Here is a 23,328-nt window from a genome sequence, read left to right as displayed (position 1 = left end):
GCTACACACAGTCTATCAACATATTTTAACATCTTTAATACACTTTAGTCCATGAACAATGTAAATCTTCATGGTTTGCCAGGAAAAAGGTGTATTTGTTTAGAAGAGTGACACACAACCACACTAACCCAAGTTTATCCTCTTGAAACCCCACAGTCGCTCCTTAGACCCGGCATATCAGCCAGACAGGCCTCTAATGCCAACCAATTTATCTTTTTTTCTAAAACCACAACAAGAAGGATTTCTTCAGCCCTCTGCACCCCTCATTTGATACAGTGAAATCAGATTTCATTTCGACCAAAGCCAGATTAGCCAAATCTCCGGTTCTCGCTAACACCTTCACAAAACTGGCCAGATTAGATGGGATTTTTTTTTAGCCACTATATACTTCTGTATAGGGGGATTATGTTTTGTTTCCTTTCTTTAATCTATTGAGTAAATGGGGGGTTTGACACCAAGCAAAGGGAAAAAGAGAGAAAGGGAAACTCAGTTCTATTTGAAACTCAGCTCCTTCAGATCCAAGAGCAGAGGAGGACAGGACTCGTTGATGCAAGTTATCTGAGAAGGTGTGTGAGATGCAGACCATGGACGGGGATACAGGGAAGAAAACAATTGCCTTCAGCATTGACAGCATCCTAAATGGAACAACTTTGGAGAGAGGCAATGAGAGTATGGAGGAAAAAAACAAGGATGGTCTAGGTCTCAAGTCTGGAGCAACTACAAATACTATGGATCTTAAGCGTGTATGCATGTGCTGCTGCTACTGCTCACACTGTGGAGAAATGCTACAGGCCGATTACCTGCCTGCCATGTGTAAGAATACCTGTTTAAATTCGATGTTTTAAATATAGTAATAATTAACTATATCACTTAAAGTTATATGCTGTGTCCATATATTATTGTACTCAATATTTCAGTTCTCACACTTTTAAACCTAAAAGTGGAATCACAAGAGTTTTTTTTATGTAATACATTAAAAACATGTTTATTTCCACAAAGAAATGCTTGCTTTGCAAAGATTCTTAAAGTGGAAAATGAAGCATTTGGCTATTTAAAAAAAAAAAAAAGCAGAATATACTGTGTAAAAAATGGTTTGTGTCTGCTATATGAATGCACTATATAGTTGTGGCCATATAGTGTATGTACTGTATTATGTTCATGTTCAGCTCAGATTCCTCTAAATTAACACCTCCAAGTGTGAACATGTATGTAAATTGCAGTTGTTTTTTGTGTTAGTGTGTACATAATCATTTCTGTTGCATTCAGCATGTCAGTTGGGATGGACCAAGAGAGCTTTGACAGAGTCGTGCATAGCAGGAGAGGCTCAGAGAAGAGAAACTATCAGTCAAATCCAGAAAAGAATCCGGCGCCATCGTACCATCTTTACTGAGGAGCAGCTGGATGCTCTGGAGGAGCTGTTTGAGCAGAACCAGTATCCGGACATCCACACTCGTGAGCAGCTCGCTGAGAGGACCCACCTGAGAGAGGAGAGGGTCGAGGTAACCAGACGACTGAAGATGCTCCAGCGTTTTCTAACCAATATCTCATTAAAATAAAAAACAAAACACATCTTTCCAAAGCTCTTTTGAGATACATTACTATACTGTTATTATGTATTTGTAGGTGTGGTTTAAGAATCGAAGAGCAAAGTGGAGAAGGCAGAAGAGGCTACCATTTAGTCTGCGTGGGCAAGATGAATGGAAGAATGTTTTACACGGTGACTAATGTCTAAAAACAAATGTAACATATTTATTTTTTTCTTTTCCAAATAAAATAAATAATAGTGGTCAGTGCTTTTCAACCCTTACAAATTAAATGTGTATACTTTATGTCTGTTGTAACTATATATCAATATTGAATGCATGTATGCAGCTCATGAGACCTGTCTCTGGCCACTTTTGTGGTGCAGTTGCTTTAAATATTAAGAACCACTGCTTTGAATAAACCACTATATGGATTTTACTTTATCGGATACTGTGTTATATGTTGTTTTAGAGGTAAAATAAGACCCTAATTGTTTTTTCTAAGTAGCCTACTAATAAAGGCATAGCTGAGATGATCAAATATGTGACTCCCCCTAGCAGTGAACTTGTCTTACTTACTTACAGTTTTGGTCAGACCATTCAGATGGTCTTTTAGTATCTTAGATCACAAATAGATCTTATATGTATATAATAGACATTACAACTGCGAAAATAATATATCCAAACATATGTACACATTTTACATTGCTCTGTGTCTATTACTGACAGTAATAGATAAGGTTTTTTTCACAGTATAATGTATTAAGATCTATTTATATTTACATTTACATTTTCGGCATTTAGGAGACGCCTTTATCCAAAGCGACTTACATTACAGTTACAGTCTGAGCAATTGAGGGTTAAGGGCCTTGCTCAAGGGCCAAACAGCAGCAACCTCCCAGCTAACAGGGAACGTTCCCACAACTTTCACTAACGTTATGTAAAAGTTCTCCTAATGTTATGAGCAAACGTTCTCACAAAAAGTGTAATAGAACATTCTATAAACGTTACGTGACCTTGACTAAATATTCTGTTCAATGTGTAACGTTATATGAATGTTCTTTTAACGTTTTTAAAGGAATACATAAGACGTAATTTAAAGGAGTATGTGTGTGAAAAAAATATATATATACAGTATATATATAGTCAACTGATTTACATTGATTTGAAGAGGTCATAAGATGCACCACTGTAAGACTGAATTCATTGCTTCCTACTGAACAGTTTTGCTTTATATAATACTTGATTTTATAATATATTTAAGATAAACCATTATTTTTCCAAAATGTTAATATCAACTTGTATAAAGCAGAAAGAGGTGTCAAAATGTTCATCAAATTGCTCCAAAACAAGTTGTATTTTATCAAGTGTAACCCACATTACATACTACAACTCTTATACTGACACTTTTACCCTTTATTATATAATAAAAAACAGATTTTTATTCATAACGTCAATAGCATTTAAAGTATTCAGCGTACTAATAACTTCAATAGCTTTTAAAATGTTCATCAAATTGCTCCAAAACAAGTTTTTTTTTTTACATAATAATAATAATAGATAGATAGATAGATAGATAGATAGATAGATAGATAGATAGATAGATAGATAGATAGATAGATAGATAGATAGATTGCATGATCAGTCATCTTAAAAATAGTTGCAACTACTCATGTAACAACGTTTAATGTGTCAGAGTTAAAAAGATGAATGGTTCATAAACTGTAATACAGCAAAAAATGAAACAAATAACGACATTAATTAAATGCTGATCCTAATGAATATTAATCATATGAGAGATTACTGGTCATGGAAATTGTGTTCATCTGTCTATAGGCGGCGTCCAAGAACCACAACATGCGCAGTTTAAAATAGCGCCAAGCTCCCTTTATATGTGCACTTTTGAGGATACATGTGAACGGTTTCTACACTCTATCTAGTGCACTTGGTATTTTCTTTGAATGCATTTGGAACTCAGCGAGATTTACTCATTCATGCTAGCCGGTATCGCTGTTCAAACAACTCGCAGCAGACAGTAAGTGAAGATTGAAGTTTTATCCACTAAATATGTCATTGTTGGTTTGTTAACACTGACAGTATTATCGGTGTCAAAAATACACGAATAGTGAGGTGTTAATAAACTGTCATTAGGCTTGTTTTGTATTAGGAACGCCAATTTATTTTAAAGCTAACTAGCATGACAGTAAACCTGACTGTGGGCTGTTAGCTAACGTTAGCTAGTTGATAATTCAGCATAATTTCAGGTAAAACAGCTCAACTTTGCTATAAAACTTTGTTTTATATTTTTTTTTGTCAAGCTCCTTTACTAGCTTACTTAATGTAGCTTTGTAAAAGTCAGGTGTAGTTTTGGGTAAGAAGTATTCCGCCTTCAAACTTTTCCACACATTAATAATTGCCACAACCTGAAATGTTTGTACATTTTATTTTTAAATCAATAAATTGCTTCTTTTTTTACTTAGAACCAATAAAGGAGGATTTGTATCTACTTAAAAAGGAAAAAAATATAGTAAAATAGTAATAAAAAGTTCAGTAAATTAATGTATTTTGCTGGTTTGAGCCAGCTTTCACAGCTATAAAAGTCCATTGACAATGTCATACAGTCTTGCAACAGATGTTTAACCTGGTAAGCCTCACAGCAAGAAGGTCCTGGGTTCGATTCCCAACAGCAGTCCATGTCCTTTCTGTGTGGAGTTTGCATGTTCTCCCTGTGTCTGAGTGGGTTTCCTCCGGATGCTCCGGTTTCCTCCCACAGTCCAAAGACGTGCAGTCAGGTGAATTGGTGATACTAAAATTGCCATTAGGTGTGTTTCTGTGTGCCTTGTGCCCATTGAGAGCTGGGATGGGTTCCAGCACCTCTCCAGTGAGATTTTGATCATGACCTTCCTAAAAGTGAGACATCCATCCAATCCACGGTTCTGATAAAGTCAAACAATAAACTGTATTTCCCAGTCAGACTGAGATTGCTGCTCCCAGTTGCTGAAATGTGTGCCTCAATAACAATGCTTCCACCAGTCTGTTTTAAAGCGGGGATGGTGTTACCTGAATGATATGGCTTGTTAGAATATACATCTTAGAATACAGGGTGAAACGTTAAACCTAGACCAATAGACGGCCAGTTCTTTAGTGATTCATATACATGTTATTTTGAAGATGTGTTGCTTTTTTATAGCAAGGCAAGGATAGCAATTATTTGTAGTTGCTGTTTGGTAATAGCAAGTAGATGCAAGTGATTGAGTGGATAGGTTAGTATGTGATGCTCTTTCATGGATTGTACCTAATGAATTCCTGGTTCTGGACCTACTGTAACCCCTACCAGAATCAGCGGTTTCTAATCTTTTATTAGTTCTTAACCAATTATTTAATAAATTGCCCTTCACACTCACAGAAAACACACAGATGCTGAAATAAAAATGTTTGATTCATGTTTTATTAACAACTCAATTAACAAACCAGCCTTTATTATCTATTGTTTGTAAAGGAAATCCGGAAATGCCTCGAGCACATGCTCTACCTACACAGCGACATATTAGATTTAGCTTTTTAATGTAATATATGGAACTTATCTGAGTATTTTTATATAAAATGCTCTTGAAATTTATGATTCGACATCTGTACATATTCATTCTACATATTAATTGTTCTCTTCTCCCTTTGTGTCTATAGACATCATGTCTCGGCCAAACGCTGCCAACCATAAAGCAAATATGAATTCATCCAGGCTCTCCAGTTCAACAAAAGCAAAAGGGCTGAAAGACATCAGGATTGATGAAGAAGTTAAAATTTCTGTCAACATCTCTTTGGAGCGATTCCAGTACAGTGAACAGAAAGGTGTGTATACATTTCCTGCAGTGCATCATAATGAGACGGTAGTTTTGATTAAGTCATGAGGCATGCGTGCTTATTGTAAACTTTATTGCATTGTAAAGTTTATTCACCTCTTTGCTGGTATAGCTTTTTAAAAATGATTTTTGCTTTTACTGGTTTACAAATTGAATGAATATGTATTTAGATGTGATAATTGACTAATAAGGGATCAGTGGTATTTGAAATAAAAGGCCGTTTTCATGTTTTTTTAAAGCATGGAAATTAATTTAGAAAGACAAATAAATAAGCACATGTAGACAAGTGCAACGGTGAGTTCTCATATTATTAATTTGCTTATAATAGTCGAAATAACTCACAATTGTTTAGAAGTCCATTATTTTCATTTCAACCTTTATGATTCATTATTTGAGTCTTATTGAAGACTGTTCTTCCTTTCTAGTGGTGAGCACTATGTGTCTGTCACATACAGACTAGCTAAAACAACGAACTGCGATATTGATGGTGCCCAGTCTGCATGTAGTATTAAGTTGGCATTAATTCTAGTCTCTAGCCTGTGCCAAAGGCATAAAACAGCACATGGTCATAACATATGATTTTTATTAGTTTTATGCTCATAAAACCGTTCATACCATGTGAACCGGAAGGAATCTGACTGATCTGGATAGAAAGAACAAGTGGACCCAAACCAAGTCAAACATTCGTGCCCAGAATATTAAAACAGTGAATGTCTTACTAGGTTCAGAGCAAGTTCACTGTGATGCTTGCTCTGCTATTTTAAGGTTGATATTTGTGTTTTAACCCTTTGATGCACAACCTGGGTCAAAAGTGACCCAACTGAGTTTTTATTTTCTATATCTTTGCAATAAATTAATTTCGTCATTCAAGCTTCCATGAATTCCTCAATTAACTTTTTTTTGATCATCACAAATCCTTATTTCCGTTTTATATTTTTTACTTTTTTAATAAAAATCATTTTTGTATCACTACCCTTCTAATGCACAACATGGGTCAAAAATGACCCTTATGTATTTACTATGGAATTTGACAGGAACTACTGACATTTGTAAGTCTTTGTAGTCAAAAACATATTTACTGATCTTTTGAAAGACAACCAAAGATTAGGCTCTTGAATCTTGAATATGTCCAATACTATTTGCTTGCTAGCTGTTTACATATTCTAGTATAGATAGCTTTTATTAGCTAAGACAGCAAATACATGAATAACTGACAAATGTGCATATGAAAATATTCTTGAATGGATGAATATTTTCCACCCATGTTGTGCATTAGAAGGGGTTTGCTTAGCTTGTGCATCAAAGGGTTAAGTATTTCTTGACTTTCTGTGTACGTGTTCACACATTCACTAACTCCCTTTTGTAAAATACAGAGAAGGATGACTGCTTTACGTTTTTCACACATCTGTAAATGAGTGCTATAGTTTTTGCACCACTTAATGTTGAGATAGGAAAGCACAGAACGGGTTCTGATAATGCACCAGCTCTTGCGTCTTGTTGATAGAGGGTGGATGCGCACGAAAAGTCTGATTACACTATATAGTTATTAATAAATGAGTACACTGTATAAGTTAATCATTCGTTAAAGAGCAGATTAGAACATTACTCAATAAAGGTAAATGGAATACAGATTTTTTTAAAATTACAAGAAACATGCTGTATACTGGGGAGGATTGTAATTTGTTTCTATTTTTTTAGAAATGGAGTTTCCTTCCTCACTGACGAGCACAGAAAGAGCGTTCATACATCGCCTCGCTCAGTCCTTGGGCTACATATCGAAAAGCAGAGGGTAAGCATGTCAACCTGAACCCCTGTGTTATTCAGTGAGAGATTAAAAGAACCCCAGTTACAGAACTTGTGTGCATGTCTTCATATTGTAGGAAAGGAGCTAACCGGTTCCTCACAATAAGAAAGAAGGATGGCTTGGAGAAGGCTCAGTCTATTATGACTTTTAACCTTACCCACAATTCCACGCACGTGGCACGGAATTTGCTGCAGAGGTTCCCCATTACTAATAAAGAGCACAATGATCTGATACCGCGCACAGAGAAAGGGGTTTCGGCCTCTCCAGAAGCTGCTGGTAAGCATGTTTTGTTTAGAATTAGTCTTTTATTTTGGCATGAGGATGCATGCTTATGGGATGTGGTTAGGGCTTGGTATTGGGATGATATCCCTTTTAATCCTCATGGTATTAATTTACTAATTGTGTTTATTTAGGACATTGCAGAATAGCATACTGAGCATGAGGTTGTGTAGAAATGCACAGATATTGTTGAGAATGCAGTAAAGCATTTGCTTCAACATCAAAAAGATGTATAAATTAGCTTTTAGTTAAAAATATGAATAATAACTATTCCAAGTGATACATTTCAGTTAATATTGGCGCTTCGGTGGTAGCTGTAAATTGCGATAGCCGTCTACCGCTGGGATCCAGGGTTTGAATTCACAGTGGTTCTATCAGCCGGTAAGGCATCCACGTACGTGCATAATTGGCTGTGTGTTACTGCATTGAGCCCAGTGATTCTGGGGAAACTGAACCCACAGGTGGTAAAATAAAAATGAAACCCCAGGAGTCTTACCGTTTTTTTCCCCCCCGGGTATCTGCTTTAAAATCCATTTGGACATCTTTTAGATTTGGATTTGATTCAGTATAATACCCAGTAATCTAAAAATAAAGGCTTTAACTGAACAAGTGACTTTAGTAATGAACAGGTGACAGTAAATGGTCATTCCTTTTTTAGACGGTAGCAGAGACAAGAACAGGACGAGCGGACGACTTAACAGCGGCATCCCTCAGGTGCCACAGAGAAAGGCTTTGTCCGAGCTAGAGTGTTTTCGCAGAACTCTGCCCGTCTACGAGCGTCAGGAGGAGATCGTCACAACCATCAAGGAGAACCAGGTGGTGCTGGTTGTGGGTGAAACGGGTTCGGGTAAGACCACACAGGTGAGTGGCAGTGCACACAAACAGGGACGGTATTATAGTAATAGGTACAATGTTTGCTTCCATCTACCAGAATCATGCAGAAGGTGGACTGGCTGCTCTAAATTGCAGCTATTTGTGAGTGTGTGGTTCCTGCCTTGGTTTTAGTTTCAACATGTGAAAATAAACAAATGACATGGGGTGATTTAGACACATTACTTTCTCAAGTGTATGAAACCGGTGTTGCATTTATTATTTTATCTAACCTAAAATATGGGCCAAACCCAAAATTCCTTTAAATGGTCCTAACAACAAATACCTGGTCAGAAAATCATCAAGAAATGAGAATAAGCACTCCTGAGCACTGTTTCCTAATAAAATCTTTTTTTATGTATGTGTACTAGATCCCTCAGTTCCTGCTGGATGACTGCAGCAGGAAAGGAATCCCGTGTCGCATCTTTTGCACCCAGCCCAGGAGGCTGGCAGCCATTGCTGTGGCAGAAAGAGTGGCAGCAGAGAGGGGGGAAAGTATTGGCCAGACCATTGGCTACCAAATCCGCCTGGAAAGCCGGTAGGTTGAATCCTATTTTGGCCGTTTATCCAAACCACAGGATGATCTAAAAGTCACCTACTGATTAAAAGCACCATTATTTTGTGTTCTGACTGAAAGTGCTGTGTAATTCTAAAGCTTATGTACACATTTTCCCTGTGGTGTTGTACTGCACTCCAAATGCATTGTTTGGAGAGTAGTTACAGAATAATTATCAATGGAAAAACACTACAGCAAAAGTCTGGAAGCCTCTATGCTCTAATGCACGTATGAAAATAGTGTTTTTATATACCATGACTGTATATTTGTTTAATATTATCTTTGCCAGTGCTCATTGAATACTGTTTTCCTGTACAGGGTCTCTCCCAAGACCTTGTTGACATTTTGCACAAGTGGTGTGCTGCTCAGAACACTGATGGCTGGAGATGCAGCTCTCTCTACTGTCACGCATATCATCGTGGTAAGCACAGATAATGTAATATTTGCACAAATAAATAATACTTGCGCTCGGGTGGTGCAGCGGTCTATTATGCCAGCCCACCACAGCTGAGATCCGGGTTTGAATCACAGCAGGTGCTATCGGCCAGCCTGACGTTAACACTAATGTGGCTGGCTGTGTCTGTCGGATGATGGTCGAAGCCTCGCGACGTATTAGTGCCCTGCCTGAGGAATGTTCCTGCCTTGCACCCGGTGTTTCCGGGCGAACCAGACCTTTAATGTCCGTGACTAGGATAATGTGTTGGTAAAAAATGAAATAAAATGAAAAATTAATAGTTACATTTAATAGACAGCTTTAATAGCTCCACTTTTCATATTCATATGTGTGAATAGCAGAGTCTAGTTGTGCTGTTTCATCAGCAGATATGTTAGCTTTCTTTTACTACTAGTCTAACATTGTTATGCTCGATGTGTGATGTGTGCATAGTCTTATAGGATTGACATTAAAGTAAATTAGAATCTGACTGTTTAGACTATGGTTACATAATCACATACAAAAACAAACAATAGAAGAATGAGAGTTTTTTTCTGTAGTGGAATTTGGGGCGGCACGGTGGCTAAGTGGGCAGCACTGTCGCCTCACAGCAAGAAGGTCCTGGGTCCTTTCTGTGTGGAGTTTGCATGTTCTCCCCGTGTTCGTGTGGGTTTCCTCCCACAGTCCAAAGACGTGCAAGTGAGGTAAATTGGAGACACTAAATTGTCCATGACTGTGTTCGATATAACCTTGTGAACTGATGAACCTTGTGTAATGAGTAACCACCGTTCCTGTCATGAATGTAACCAAAGTGTAAAACATGACGTTAAAACCCTAATAAACAAACAAACCGGAGTGGAATTTCAGTAATGCGTTGCTTTTACTGTCCATCGTCTTGATTTTCCTCACTACAGGATGAGGTTCACGAGAGAGACGGCCTGACGGATTTCCTTCTGACCAAGGTGCGGGACATGCTGCAGAAGACGCCCACGCTGAAGCTCATCCTCTCCAGTGCTGCTCTGGATGTGGATCTTTTCATCAGATACTTTGGCAACTGCCCAATCATTTCCAGTGAGTGAAGTGTGTAGCATCGTAATGTTTGTTACTTAATTGGGGATTAAGGTTCTGCCCTCTCGCCTTGCGTTCATTGAATTGGAGATTGCATTTCAAATTAGTGGTAGCGAGAGGCAGCAAAAGGATAGCTGGTTAGGGTTTTTTAGTTTTAAATGTGATAAATGGCATTGCATTTGTCCCTGTACTACACTAGACCACTACACTACACTTCCCGAGTGCCCCATTTGTCATTTTCAGAAATTCAATCCTGTAATTAAGTGCTCTAAATGAAAGTTGCTAAGAGTAGAGTATAAAAAACAACAGAACGTAAACAGAGATTATTGAATGTGGTTGTTTATGATGATCATTACAAGTAATAGCTCATTAAAAACTGTTTTTCATTGCAGTCAAAGGTCGGCCATATGAAGTCAAGCAGTTTTTCCTGGAGGACATTTTACGGACCACAGGGTACATGAATAAAGACATGGCCATGTATAAGAAGGAGATGCAAAAAGGTTAGTTTCACTACTTTACTCTTCCTTTCTTCTTCTGTCTGCCTTGAAATACTTCTGAATTATTCCAAGTTGCAGAACTAAAATACATTTGGTGTACAAGTTGACTGTATAGTTACATAGAAGAGCTTTCATTGACAATTTTAAATGCCTATTTTAACCTTTTCTAACGTTTTCTAAGGTTGTGTGCTTTTGTGTTTGTATGTATGTGTATTTTAGAGGCGAAGCAGCAGACTTCTCTTACACATTGGTGTGAAGTTAAAGAGGGCGTGTCTCGGCAGGAGTCTCACAGGAACAGGCAGCCGGCTGGCATGCTACAAGACAATGACCTGCTGGACGATGGAGGGGACAGTGTCTTCAGCCAAATGGTGATGCTTAAAGAAGCTCAAAGTCTTACATTGATTTGTACCAAAACCTCAAATGAAATAGTACAAAACCTTTTATTTAATAGTGGAATCGGTTACACTGACAGCTGTTGTGGGAACTCGGAATAGGTTACGGTGGCATTGAAGTGGCAAAAAAAAACAAAAAAAAAACAGTATTTCTAATGCCACTAAAGTTTAGACCAACAAAAATGTGATGTCTGGCTGGTGTATGGCGAATTTAAACATCTTCTAATGCTGTATGAGCTAGCAATGCACTATAATAATTAATATTGTTAAGAAGTTTACCACTGAAATGTTGGTTCACGCTTCAATCTTCCTTGTGTGTGCAGAGTGAAAAAGACGCAGCCTTGCTAGAGCCTTGGCTTGTGAAGGAAATGGACGCCTGCATCTCAGACATCTTTCTGCAGCAGGAGGCTGATGCCTTTGTGCAGCTCTTCAACCTTATTCTCAATGAGAACATCAGTGGTACCTACCTTTACACCCACTAAAGCATTCACTTACGTACACACACCCTGACTTGTGGTTGATATGACACTAATCGTTCCTCTTTTCTCTGTATTCATCTTAGTTGACTACAGGCATAGCGAGACCAGTGCTACTCCCTTGATGGTGGCTGCAGGCAGAGGCTTCATCAGCCAGATGGAGCAGCTCCTCGGCATGGGAGCCGGTGTGCACATTAAAGCTTCCAACGGCTGGTGAGCACTACTAATGATAAATCAACAGGTTCAGCTAAACATTCTGCATATTAAAATACATACTGAGCGCTCGGGCGGTGCAGCAGTCTGAAATGCAAGCTCACCACCACAGATTAATTCACATCTCGGCTGTCCTACCGGCCTGACGCAGACACAGTTGGCCTTGTTTGGGAGAGATGGATGAGGGTTCTCCTTTTTGCAGCTGGTAGAAATATGGTACTCTGTAAGAACCCACTATTGGCTGGTGTCAAGAAGCAGCCAGTAACTGCACTTGTGAGGTGGGCAAGCCCTATTCTGCTGCCTTCCTTGGCCTGTGTGGTTGTGGCACAGTGGCAGAAAAATGGGAAATTACCAGATTGATATACAGTATTATATATATTTTTGTACTGCTGGACTATTTTATTTTATGTTATGTTACCAAAGTGAGCTTGAATGACTGTCACGTTTTTAGGACCGCTCTTGACTGGGCTAAACACTTCAACCAGACTGAAGCGTTGGATCTACTAGAGTCACACATGTAAGTAATCAACTGCAAAATTCAATTTTTGTCAGTAGAATTACAACTTTTACAACTTTTTGATGTCTGAAAGCCTGCCGAAGCATATCTCTGTGCTCTTTTTTTTTTTCCATAGCTCGTCTCTGGAGGCAGGCCAGCTAGACGAGTCCTCCCTGGTTCAGTCCGCCAGTGGTGAGCTGAGTGCTGAGGACCAGGAGCTGCTTAAGGCCTACCATTACAGCTTCGATGATGAGAAGGTGGACCTGGACCTCATCATGCACCTACTTTACAACATCTGCCAAAGCTCTGATGAAGGTAAGTGAGTGGTGAGGATCTAAATACGAATAAAGCTGAATTTGTATTTGAAATGAACGTAAGGAGTTAGAAACTTAGTGTTTTTACCCTGTAATAAAATGAATGGTTTGGAGAGCACTATTGTTAAGATTAAGGCATTTGTATACAAAAATATTGATAAATGGTGCTCAGCTGGCACAACAGTCTATTACGCCAGCTCACCACTGCAGAAATCATAGTTTGAATCTATTTATTACCAGTCCGCACTGAAAGAATTAATAATTAGAGATCTCTAGAAAAGCAGTTTTCACTGCTTCTATTTTAGGTGCTATTAAATGCTTATATGAAAACCGGTCCGTGGTGCAAGAAAGGTTGGGAAACGCTGTTGTACACCAAACATTTACAGGCTTATTTATGGGCTGATTGGCTATGGGCAGAGGTAGCTTAGTGGTTACTGGACTAGTGATCAGAGAGTCTCTGTTTAAGCCCCTCCACCCACCAGGTTGCCCCACCCTCAGTTGTATTCAGTGATGTCTGTAAGTCGCTTTGGACGAAAGCATCCGCTCATTGCCATAAATGTAATGATACTAATGGAAATAATAAATGTAGGTTTTTATTTTTTTCGATTATTCACCAAAGCTGAGTTAGTTTGGATCTGGCTATTACTTGGAAATAATCTCTCCTATGTTTTTGTTTTTGGGAGTTTTTGACGCAGTAATTATATTCTAGTTATTAATAAATGTATTATATTCAACACTTTTTCCCTGTCAGGTGCCGTCCTGATATTTTTGCCAGGATATGATGAAATAGTTGGACTGCGAGACCGCATTCTTTATGACGATAAGAGATTCGCAGAGCATCAGCACAGGCATGTCGAGTCTCGGCGCTCAGGTTTACCTAGTTTTAAACACCAGTGTGAATTTGACAGCAGTTTGTTTGTTTGTTTCCGTTTGTGCATTGTTTAGTTTAGTTATTTTTTATTTGTTTGCATTAGGTACCAAGTGTTTACATTACACTCCAACATGCAGACATCAGATCAAAGAAAAGTGCTCAAACCATCTCCAAATGGGATTCGCAAAATAGTAAGTGCACTTGTCATTAATGTTTTTTAATCCCTGATGCTTTGTCACCATAACTTGTGCATCTTTTCTTCACACGTCAGATTCTTTCGACAAACATTGCCGAGACGAGCATTACAGTCAACGATGTCGTTTTTGTCATCGACGCTGGCAAAGTTAAAGAGGTAAATCACGACTTCTTCTGTTTTTTGACAGCTTGCATTTTTCCATTCTGCATTTATTCATTTTGTGTTGATCATTTCTGTGACAGAAAGCTTTCGATGCACTGAATCACGTAACCATGCTGAAGATGGTCTGGATATCGAAGGCTAGTGCACTACAGCGGAAAGGAAGGTGCGAATCTCTTGTGGTTTTGTATTAAGCACTTAGCTAAAGATGATAATGAATGATCAGCTAATTCATAACCGTGTGTGTTTGATTAATGCTGTCAGTTAAGTAGATCATTTAAGTTCATTTCCAACAAGCTGAACTGAGAGTGAAGCTAGAATGAGAGTTTGGACTTTTGATCTGAGACTTGCCCTCACCCAAAAAATACAAAAATACAGACAAACGTTTGTCAACTCTTGGGACCATAGTGAATCTTTATCTTCTGTTATTGTGTTGGTCTTATAGAGCTGGACGTTGCAGGCCAGGAATCTGTTTCCATCTGTTTAGCCGGCTCCGCTTTAACAACATGCTGGAGCATCAGGTCCCTCAGCTGCTGCGTATGCCTCTGCAGGTACTTCATAAAGACTTTTCTTTTAATGTTCTGAATTTATGATGCGTAAGGAAATGCTACCGCAGGTCCTTCATTCCTGCAGCCATCATGGCTTACAATAATAATATGTAATATCATTGTCATATGTCTCTCATAACTACACTTCACGTCTATGGTGCAATACAAAAAGTGCAATATGTAATATATTTTTCATATTCTTAATGTATATATTGTATTTTTTACAATAATATATGTATATCACTGTTCGGGAAGGGAATATTTGTTTAGAGTAAATAGCTACACACGATGTGTGCAATATTTTTCACTTAGTTGTATTTTTTTCTGCTTTCATTCTGCTGTAACAAGTTAATTTAACCAAGGGGATCAATAAAGTCTTATCTTATCTTATTTCTATTGTTTGTCCTGTGTGTTTGGCCTGCTGCCTTATACAATATAGCCAACAAACTTAAAGATCTCGTTGTGATTTGACTCTTTCAAATAAGTGACAATATGACAATATCTCAGTTGTATTTTTCACTAACCCACTATCCTATATATCCAGTGTAAAGACTTGATAGGTGGGGGATATTTTTTTTCTTGTAACAAGTACCAGTCATGGTGAAAGTGAAAAAGCTTCCTAATGTTCTTTCGGGTGTAATTATTAAGCTGTATCACACTGTGTTTGAAGAGAAGAGAAGCCTGCAGTTATATGAAAAGAGTCACAGGGCCACTTTCACCTCATTAGTTTGTTGAATGTATGATCTGATATTTTGCTTTTTATTTCTGATAGGAACTCTGTCTTCACACTAAGCTCCTGGCACCCATAAACTGCCCTATTGCTGAGTTTCTGGCTAAAGCTCCAGAGCCACCTCCACAGCTCAGTGTTAAGAATGCTGTGCAGATGCTCAAGGTATTACCTTCAAACCATTATTAAAATCCAGTGGTAGACTAGCTGCAGTACCATTTAAGACTAATAAACTGCCAGATAAAATCATACATGTTTACTTCCATGCCTTTACGCCCAGACCATAGACGCCATGGACCCGTGGGAGGACTTGACTGAGCTGGGCTACCACCTGGCCGACCTACCTGTGGAGCCACACCTGGGAAAGATGGTGCTATGTGCTGTGGTGCTCAAATGCCTGGACCCCATCCTCACCATTGCGTGCACGCTGGCCCACAGGGAGCCGTTTGTGCTGCCCGCTCAGGCCTCACAGAAACGAGCCGCCATGCTGTGCAGGAGACGTTTCACTGCCAACACCTTCAGTGACCACATGGCCTTGCTTAGAGCATTTCAGGTACCTGTATTAACCCACACTTTAGCAGGAAATTCACTTAGTGACTGTTGACATGCTGATATTCTAAAGTGATTAACATTAAATAATTAATATAGGAAATATTTTACTACCATTGCTTTCCATTCAGAAAGCGTCAGGACTTAAGTCTGACTGAAGTAATTTAAAGACTGACTCTGTGATGCTGTTTCTATAGACTTTTGGCTATTAAGTGCAAATGATAAAGTTTGTTTATGAAACATAACATCTGTAATCTGAAATAAAACACTTATGTGTGCTGTTTGTCACAGGCATGGCAAAAGGCTCGCAGCGATGGCTGGGAGAGAGCTTTTTGTGAAAAGAACTTCTTGTCACAGGCCACCATGGAGATCATTGTCGGGATGCGCACACAGCTGCTGGGCCAGCTCCGTGCCATAGGTACCTATACCTACAACAAGCTGATCATTGCTTCTTAAGGTCTAACAAATACGTAGGCTTTAGTCCAGTACTGTGTCCCTTGGAAATTTAATTAAGTTAAAGCTGGCATCATGCGTTTTGTCATTAAAAAAACAGCAGTGGAATATAGTGTGTGTATATATACAGTATGTATAATTATTAATAGAAATATAGAATATGAACTACAAGTACTTATATAGCACACTAGGTGGTGCCAAGTACTTGCCATCATGAGAGGCTATTTGAACTGACAGCGTGTCTGAACCATCAGGTTTTGTGCGAGCCCGAGGTGGCGGTGATATCCGTGATGTCAATCTGAACTCTGAAAACTGGGCTGTGGTGAAGGCGGCACTCGTGGCAGGCATGTACCCCAACCTGATCCATGTAGACCGGGACAGCTTAATGCTCAAAGGTGCCAAAGAGAAGAGGGTTCGCATCCACCCCACATCTATCCTCAGCCAGCCCCAGTACAAGAAGGTCAGTGGGCTGCATTATAATCGTCCGTTAATCCATATATGCATGAATAACAACATTGTGATGTACGAGTATGTATATGTCTAGTGTTCCAGTATGAAAATGCTTCTTGTTGTGATAATAAAGCAGGTTTTTCTTTGTTATGTCTATTGTTAGATCCCTCCAGCCAATGCCCAGGCGGCAGCAGTTCAGTCTCTGCCCACAGACTGGCTGATTTATGACGAGATGACCCGGGCGCACAGGATATCCAGTGTGCGATGCTGCACTGCCGTCACTCCGTTGACCGTGGCCGTGTTTGGGGGTTGTGCCAAGCTGCCCAGTACTGCCCTTCAGGAACCTGTTATGTCCAGAGGTAACTGAGATTCTGAGCAATAATGTTAAGCTAGTACATTATCTATCTACAGAAAACAAACATATGTATTATATAAGTAAAATACCTCTGTAAGGGCTACTCTAACAGTCAAGTGTGTGTTTGCAGTAGATGATGACGGGGTGAATGAGAGCAGCGACAGTGAGATGGAGGATCGTTCCACAGCGCACTTGGCTCAGATGAAGATTGACGAGTGGCTCAACTTCAAATTGGACCGAGAGGTAGAGAGGAAGAAATAATTCATGAGTTTTTAGTTCTTTATTAGAATTATTTCTAGAAGCTTGAGCACCTTGTTCAAAAGTACTTTATTTTATCTTAAAAAATCCTGTATTGATTCCCATTGTTCTCATTTCTCTTTATCACAAGATGGCAGAGATGGTGTTCCAGCTGAGGCAGCGTTGGCAGAGCCTTTTCTTAAGGAGGATCCGTTGTCCCTCTAAGCCATGGTCTCAGCTAGACGAGGCCACCGTTCGTGCTGTGGTATCAGTGCTGTGTGCTGAGGAGCAGGAGGCTGGCCTGCAACAGCCCACGGGTATCGGCCAGAGACCCAAACCTATGAGTCCAGATGAGACTCAGGCGCAACCGGCGAGCTGGAGGAGTGCCAACGGGCGCAGGGGCATCACGGAACCGAGCGATGGGGCACCAGCACCAGAGAGGCAAGAAATATGCCAGCATGTTTAATCTCATCTTACATACGGCAGCTGGACTGTGTACACTATAGTGCCAGAAGAAGTTTGGCACTAATGTCATCTGTAATGATTTGGAAAGTGCTTTAATATGTTTTATATATATTTAAATTTATCCCAGGCCTTCAAGAACGTCTCCTGCGCTCCCTCAGTCGAAGAGTCAAAAAGATAAGGGTTTCCACCCCAAGCGCTTAAGTGATGACCATCTCTCAGCAAAGTCAGACAGCCCCAGCTTCAGCAGTCCCTCTGCCAGCCCCTCGTCTTCTTCCTCGGGACGAGGACCTGCTTCTGTTCTGTCTCCCTCGGCCAAGGTGAGCAGCACTTTGTTTGAGCTTATTTAAACTGAAACGAGACCTGTTTGACGTGATCATGTTATCCTTTTGTTAAGTGGGTTTAACTACATGATTGCAGTGTGAATATTTGTCCATTTCAGTGTACCAAATCACCGTCACCAAGGCCCAGCCAACCTGTGCGTTACTTCATCATGAAGAGCAGCAACCTGAGGAACATTGATCTCTCCCAGCAAAGAGGGATCTGGTCTACCACATCCAACAATGAGCACAAACTGAGCCGGGCCTTCCGTGAGAGCAACTTGGTCTTCCTTATCTTCTCGGTACAAGGATCTGGACACTTCCAGGTGAGTCTTTGGCTTACAATTAGAAATGTTGGCTAAGCAAAGCTTATTAAAGCCTGGTTCTATCAAAGGTGGCGCTTGCATAAAGACAAACGCAGTGTAAATGCAGTACACATTTCTTACAAACATTGATTTATTTAGCTAATGCTTTATTTCCAGTTCAACTGAGCATGTTAAGGGTTTGCTTAAGAGTAGAGATGGAAGGATCGATCGGCTATGTATCGAAATCGACCGATTTTGAATCAAAATATGCGATCGGCCGATATTTCCTAAATTCAGCAGATCCAATCGCGTGATGTATAAAGATCACCTCCATGTTAAGCTTAACAGCTCAGTGGATTGATCCAGACTTTGAGCTACTTTTTACAGCAATTTTGCTGATTGAAATATTTACTTTAAAAAGGTAATTTAACCCGATCCCATCTGAGTCGATTCTATCAGCACGTTGTATAAACTCCTGGTTCACTTTGGTAAATCGTGAGCGGTTCTAGCTTTTGATGTAAATGAGCACAGAAGACGTTACAGAGCCAATCAGAGGCAAAAGTTTATTAGTTACTAAATTCGTTAGTTCAGGATCATCTGCTCTGACTCCACGAGTCTGACTCGGTTACCGCTCTGTGGTAATAGCAGTTTAATGAAGCTTTTTAATGTAAGGCAGTCACACAGAATGTTCTGTAGTAGCTGGTGTTTATTTAAAACCACGACATTCATTAATAACAGTAAACACGGAGAGATAACTGAGAAGAGAAACTTGAACCGACTCCTGAATCACTTATATCGATACTGTGAACAGAGCGTCTCTCTTAAAGACACAAACACACACGCCGTTGTTTTCGTCACCGGTTTATCTTCACTGTTAGACCTATTTTTAAGGTTTTTTTAGACTGAACTGGATAACATTAAACCTGTGTGTGTGTGTGTGTGGTCAGTTAGACTAATGAAATATGTCTCCTGTGGGTAAAAAAATGAATTGCTTTAGTTTTAGAAGTAACATATCCCCCCAACCCGATCGTAATCGATTATCGGCCGATCGCCCTGAAAGGAGATCGGAGATCGATATCGGTGCCAAAAACCCCGATCGGTACATCTCTACTTAAGACCTCAATAGAGGTAGCTTGACGGAAACCTACAGCCTTCGGATTAATAGTCCGAGGTCAACAAGGACAGGACAGCAAAACATGGGTCAAGTACTTTTCATAATTACTATATATAAAATCTTTTCTCCTCCAGGGTTACGCACAGATGATTTCAGACATTGGCTCAGAGCGCTGCCATGATTGGGGCTCTTCTGGCCTGGGTGGGGTCTTTAGTGTGGAGTGGATCCGTAGGGAGAGTCTCCCATTCCAACTCACTCACCAAGTCCTCAATCCCTGGAACGATAACAAGAGAGTGCAGATCAGCAGAGATGGGCAGGTAGGTAACGAACTGGGGTGAGCGATGACGGCGCTCATCTTATTAATGCGGTGAAATTAAAACCAGTTTTTAGTCTAATGTACATGGGATTATTTTCCTGAACAAAACATAGTCCAATTACTTGTTGAAGGTATTCACATGTAATAAACATGTTATTATAAAATAAATACTGCCCTCCTACCCCCCTCACTTCACAATATCATTGTAAAACTGCATAAAGTGCAATAACTTTACAAATCGTGCAATAATACAGTTATTTGTACATGTGCAATACAGCTACACATACCATATAGGAGCAATTTGTAGTTCTACAATTACTGACTGTAGTCCATCTGTTTCTCTGCATGCTTTGTTAGCCTGCTTTCACTCTGTTCTTCAATGGTCAGGACCCCCACAGGACCACCACAGAGCAGGTATTATTTAGGTGGTGGATGATTCTCAGCACTGCAGTGACACTGACATGGTGGTGGTGTGTTAGTGTGTGTTGTGCTGGTATGAGTGGATCAGACACAGCAGCGCTGCTGGAGTTTTTATATACCGTGTCCACTCACTGTCCACTCTATTAGACGCTCCTACCTAGTCGGTCCACCTTGTAGATGTAAAGTCAGAGACGATCGCTCATCTATTGCTGCTGTTTGAGTCGGTCATCTTCTAGACCTTCATCAGTGGTCACAGGACGCTGCCCACGGGGCGCTGTTGGCTGGATATCTTTGATTGGTGGACTATTCTCAGTCCAGCAGTGACAGTGAGGTGTTTAAAAACTCCAGCAGCGCTGCTGTGTCTGATCCACTCATACCAGCACAACACACACTAACACACCACCACCATGTCAGTGTCACTGCAGTGCTGAGAATCATCCACCACCTAAATAATACCTGCTCTGTGGTGGTCCTGACCATTGAAGAACAGATGGACTACAGTCAGTAATTGTAGAACTACAAAGTGCTTCTATATGGTAAGTGGAGCTGATAAAATGGACAGTGAGTGTAGAACTTTTACTTTCAAATCTTAATATTTAAGGACTTAATTATTGTGCGTTTTACTGTTTCAATGTGAAAATTTCGTTGTATTTTATATACAATGACAATAAAGGCATTAATTCATTTATTTATTTATTTATTTATGTATTAATTCATTCATACACTAGAGTGTTTATAAGGGTTTTATATTAGGGTTTATGAACCTTATTAGCATGTTTATATTATACATTTCTTTAAATTAAACAGTTTTCAGTTAGTTCCCTAAAACAGGAAAATTTGCACACACCACTGATGCTTTAACTCGAGATTAGGTTGGAAAACCCATTAAATTTTGGAAAAGGTGTGGAAAGGTGCACTTGCAAGGACTTACGATGGTGAAAGAAGACAAGTTTAAGTACTTGGTCGATTGTACAAAGTAAAGGAAAGTGAAGCCTTGGAACTATTATCGTTGTGTGTGCAGGAACTGGAGCCTCAGGCTGGAGCACAGCTGTTGCAGCTCTGGGATCGCATCTCCCTCAAACAGCAGCATGAGGTACTCGCACCATACTGACGTTTAAACTGCTTTAATTAACCACACGTATGTGGATACCTGACCATGTACTCATTGAGCGACCCCTTTTAAAAATATGAGCATTTTATGACGTTACACCTTCCCACTGGGAAGATCTACAAGTATGTCTGTGGGAATAGGTTGATGGGGTTGATGAAAAAGATTATGCACTTCAAAGTGATTTAAAGCAAGTAAATGAAATATTTGGGAATGTGTTTATTGGAAATATTTGAGGTGAGGTGCTCTTATTGCTCCAGTGCAGAAGTAAAAATGCAAATGACTTGGCTGATTGTGCCTCTTCTTGCAAATTATTTGAATATAATAAATAAAAGTTCATATATTTACACCGAATGTAGTCAGTCAGTACATTTCTGAGGTCAAACCTTGTTTGTTTTGTTTTGTTTCAGCTTTGAAGAGGGACGCTGGCATCACCATTTCAAACTGTGACCTCATGTACCTCATAGACGAGCCAGATTAAGTAGCACAGGCTTGGGATTGTCTACTAAGTAGACACGATGTTTTTCCATCCTATAATTATCAGTGCGGGCAGTTTCTGTACTGCGGGACCAGTTATTAAGTGCACTGTTTTGCTAGTTGTGCTGTCGTTCATTTGCACAGTGTGATGTAATAACACTATGTTCACGTTGTCGAGTTTCTTCCGTGAATTCTGCTGAGCGTTAGTTCGTCTTTACATAAAAGTCATATTTTAAAGTGCCATTTGTTCAACTGAAAGGAACAATTTTGATTAGAAAAATGATATACTTACATTTAAAAGCGAGTTCGTATAGATATTCAGATATTAGAGATGCACATAGGTTATGTTGTATACGTATGAGTAATCGTCCCCCATGGAAATGACCTTTTCCTTAAATATAGAACACAGAATTAAATTACTTTACTTGGGATTCTAGGAGTCTTTTCAACCTTCTAATAGGTCACATGCATTTTGTTGCCAATTTTTAATAGTGCAACATCATAACTTCTGTTTTTTACTCGGTATGATTCAGACAACACGTCTGAATAGACAATGTAAAACTGCTTTGCTATAAATAACGTTTAAAACTGCAGTATTCAGCTTTGGGGATTCAGAGTCATGTTTAACTGCAAGGAACTTGTACGAGCAAAGTTCCAGGTCAACAAAAAACAAGATTTTGCCATTCACAGTGTTATTTTTCAGTGGGACTCACCGCAGCACAAGAATACCATGTTTAAAGTAGCGTTACTGAACATAATTTTAATGTTCAGCAGCAAATATTGCATACTGCAGCTTTAATGCAATGATAACACCTTCGACCTGGCCTCTGCAAACTGGGGATTGTTGCAATGCCAACACAGCTCACTTTTTGACATTTTTTTTGTTTGCAATTCTTTGTTTACATTATATCTATAGATGACCATTCAGTTTACAGAGTGGACAGAGGACAATATGGTGATCAAGGTCTCAGATCTGTATATCTATAGGAGACCTGCATAGTCATAGAAATGCTCCCTGGTGTTCTGTCAGTCTAACTAACAGTTAGTGCATGAAGATCTGTTAAAGAGCTGTAAAGCCTATTGCAAAAGTTTGGACACCCTTGTCAATCTTTAATTTTTAATTCTGGAGCCTTTGCCCGAGACTGTGAATGGTTCTTTCAGCTGCTCCCGTTAGGTTTGTCCACATATTTGATTCAAGCTTGAGATTTGTGGTTAGGCTCATGGAATGGTATAAGATTGTATGTGATAGAAAGCTTTTCATCTGTGACTAATTGCATTGCAGTCTCTAAGCCCATGATGATTTAAAGCATGCTTGACTGTGAATAGTGGTTACCATGTTTCAGCACCTTCCGATTTCTGGGAAACCTGTTCTGGTTTTTCGTTTTGGTGGATCTTTACTCTCAGCTCCCAATTGCAAACTAGCCTTATTTATATGGGCACAGAACAGTCAAAAGTTCTTGTCAATCACAGTAACTGATGA

At 39.5% G+C, this 23,328-nt stretch overlaps 2 protein-coding genes across 2 annotated transcripts; both read left to right on the top strand.

The window, feature by feature from the left end:
* Window positions 1-584: 584 nt before the first annotated feature.
* Window positions 585-1,725, top strand: LOC134303740 (homeobox protein goosecoid-2). The gene is made up of 3 exons (XM_062989213.1): window positions 585-800; window positions 1,257-1,499; window positions 1,624-1,725. Exons 1-3 carry the CDS (start codon window positions 585-587, stop codon window positions 1,723-1,725), a joined length of 561 nt encoding a protein of 186 aa, XP_062845283.1.
* Window positions 1,726-3,530: 1,805 nt separating this feature from the next.
* Window positions 3,531-22,277, top strand: ythdc2 (YTH domain containing 2). The gene is made up of 31 exons (XM_062988311.1): window positions 3,531-3,558; window positions 5,208-5,372; window positions 7,082-7,172; window positions 7,264-7,463; window positions 8,125-8,327; window positions 8,708-8,874; window positions 9,211-9,313; window positions 10,240-10,396; window positions 10,786-10,893; window positions 11,110-11,258; window positions 11,606-11,741; window positions 11,845-11,971; window positions 12,423-12,488; window positions 12,604-12,782; window positions 13,533-13,629; window positions 13,756-13,843; window positions 13,924-14,004; window positions 14,091-14,173; window positions 14,453-14,558; window positions 15,328-15,447; window positions 15,563-15,835; window positions 16,123-16,249; window positions 16,539-16,744; window positions 16,898-17,093; window positions 17,220-17,332; window positions 17,478-17,767; window positions 17,919-18,108; window positions 18,231-18,434; window positions 19,662-19,844; window positions 21,285-21,356; window positions 21,782-22,277. Exons 2-31 carry the CDS (start codon window positions 5,213-5,215, stop codon window positions 21,785-21,787), a joined length of 4,281 nt encoding a protein of 1,426 aa, XP_062844381.1. The 5' UTR covers window positions 3,531-3,558; window positions 5,208-5,212; the 3' UTR covers window positions 21,788-22,277.
* Window positions 22,278-23,328: the final 1,051 nt, after the last annotated feature.

The sequence above is a fragment of the Trichomycterus rosablanca genome, chromosome 26 (genome assembly GCF_030014385.1).
Source record: "Trichomycterus rosablanca isolate fTriRos1 chromosome 26, fTriRos1.hap1, whole genome shotgun sequence".
Classification (NCBI taxonomy): Eukaryota; Metazoa; Chordata; class Actinopteri; order Siluriformes; family Trichomycteridae; genus Trichomycterus; species Trichomycterus rosablanca.
The sequence above is the reverse complement of the archived record's forward strand: the minus strand, read 5'-3'. Positions and strand labels throughout refer to the sequence as shown.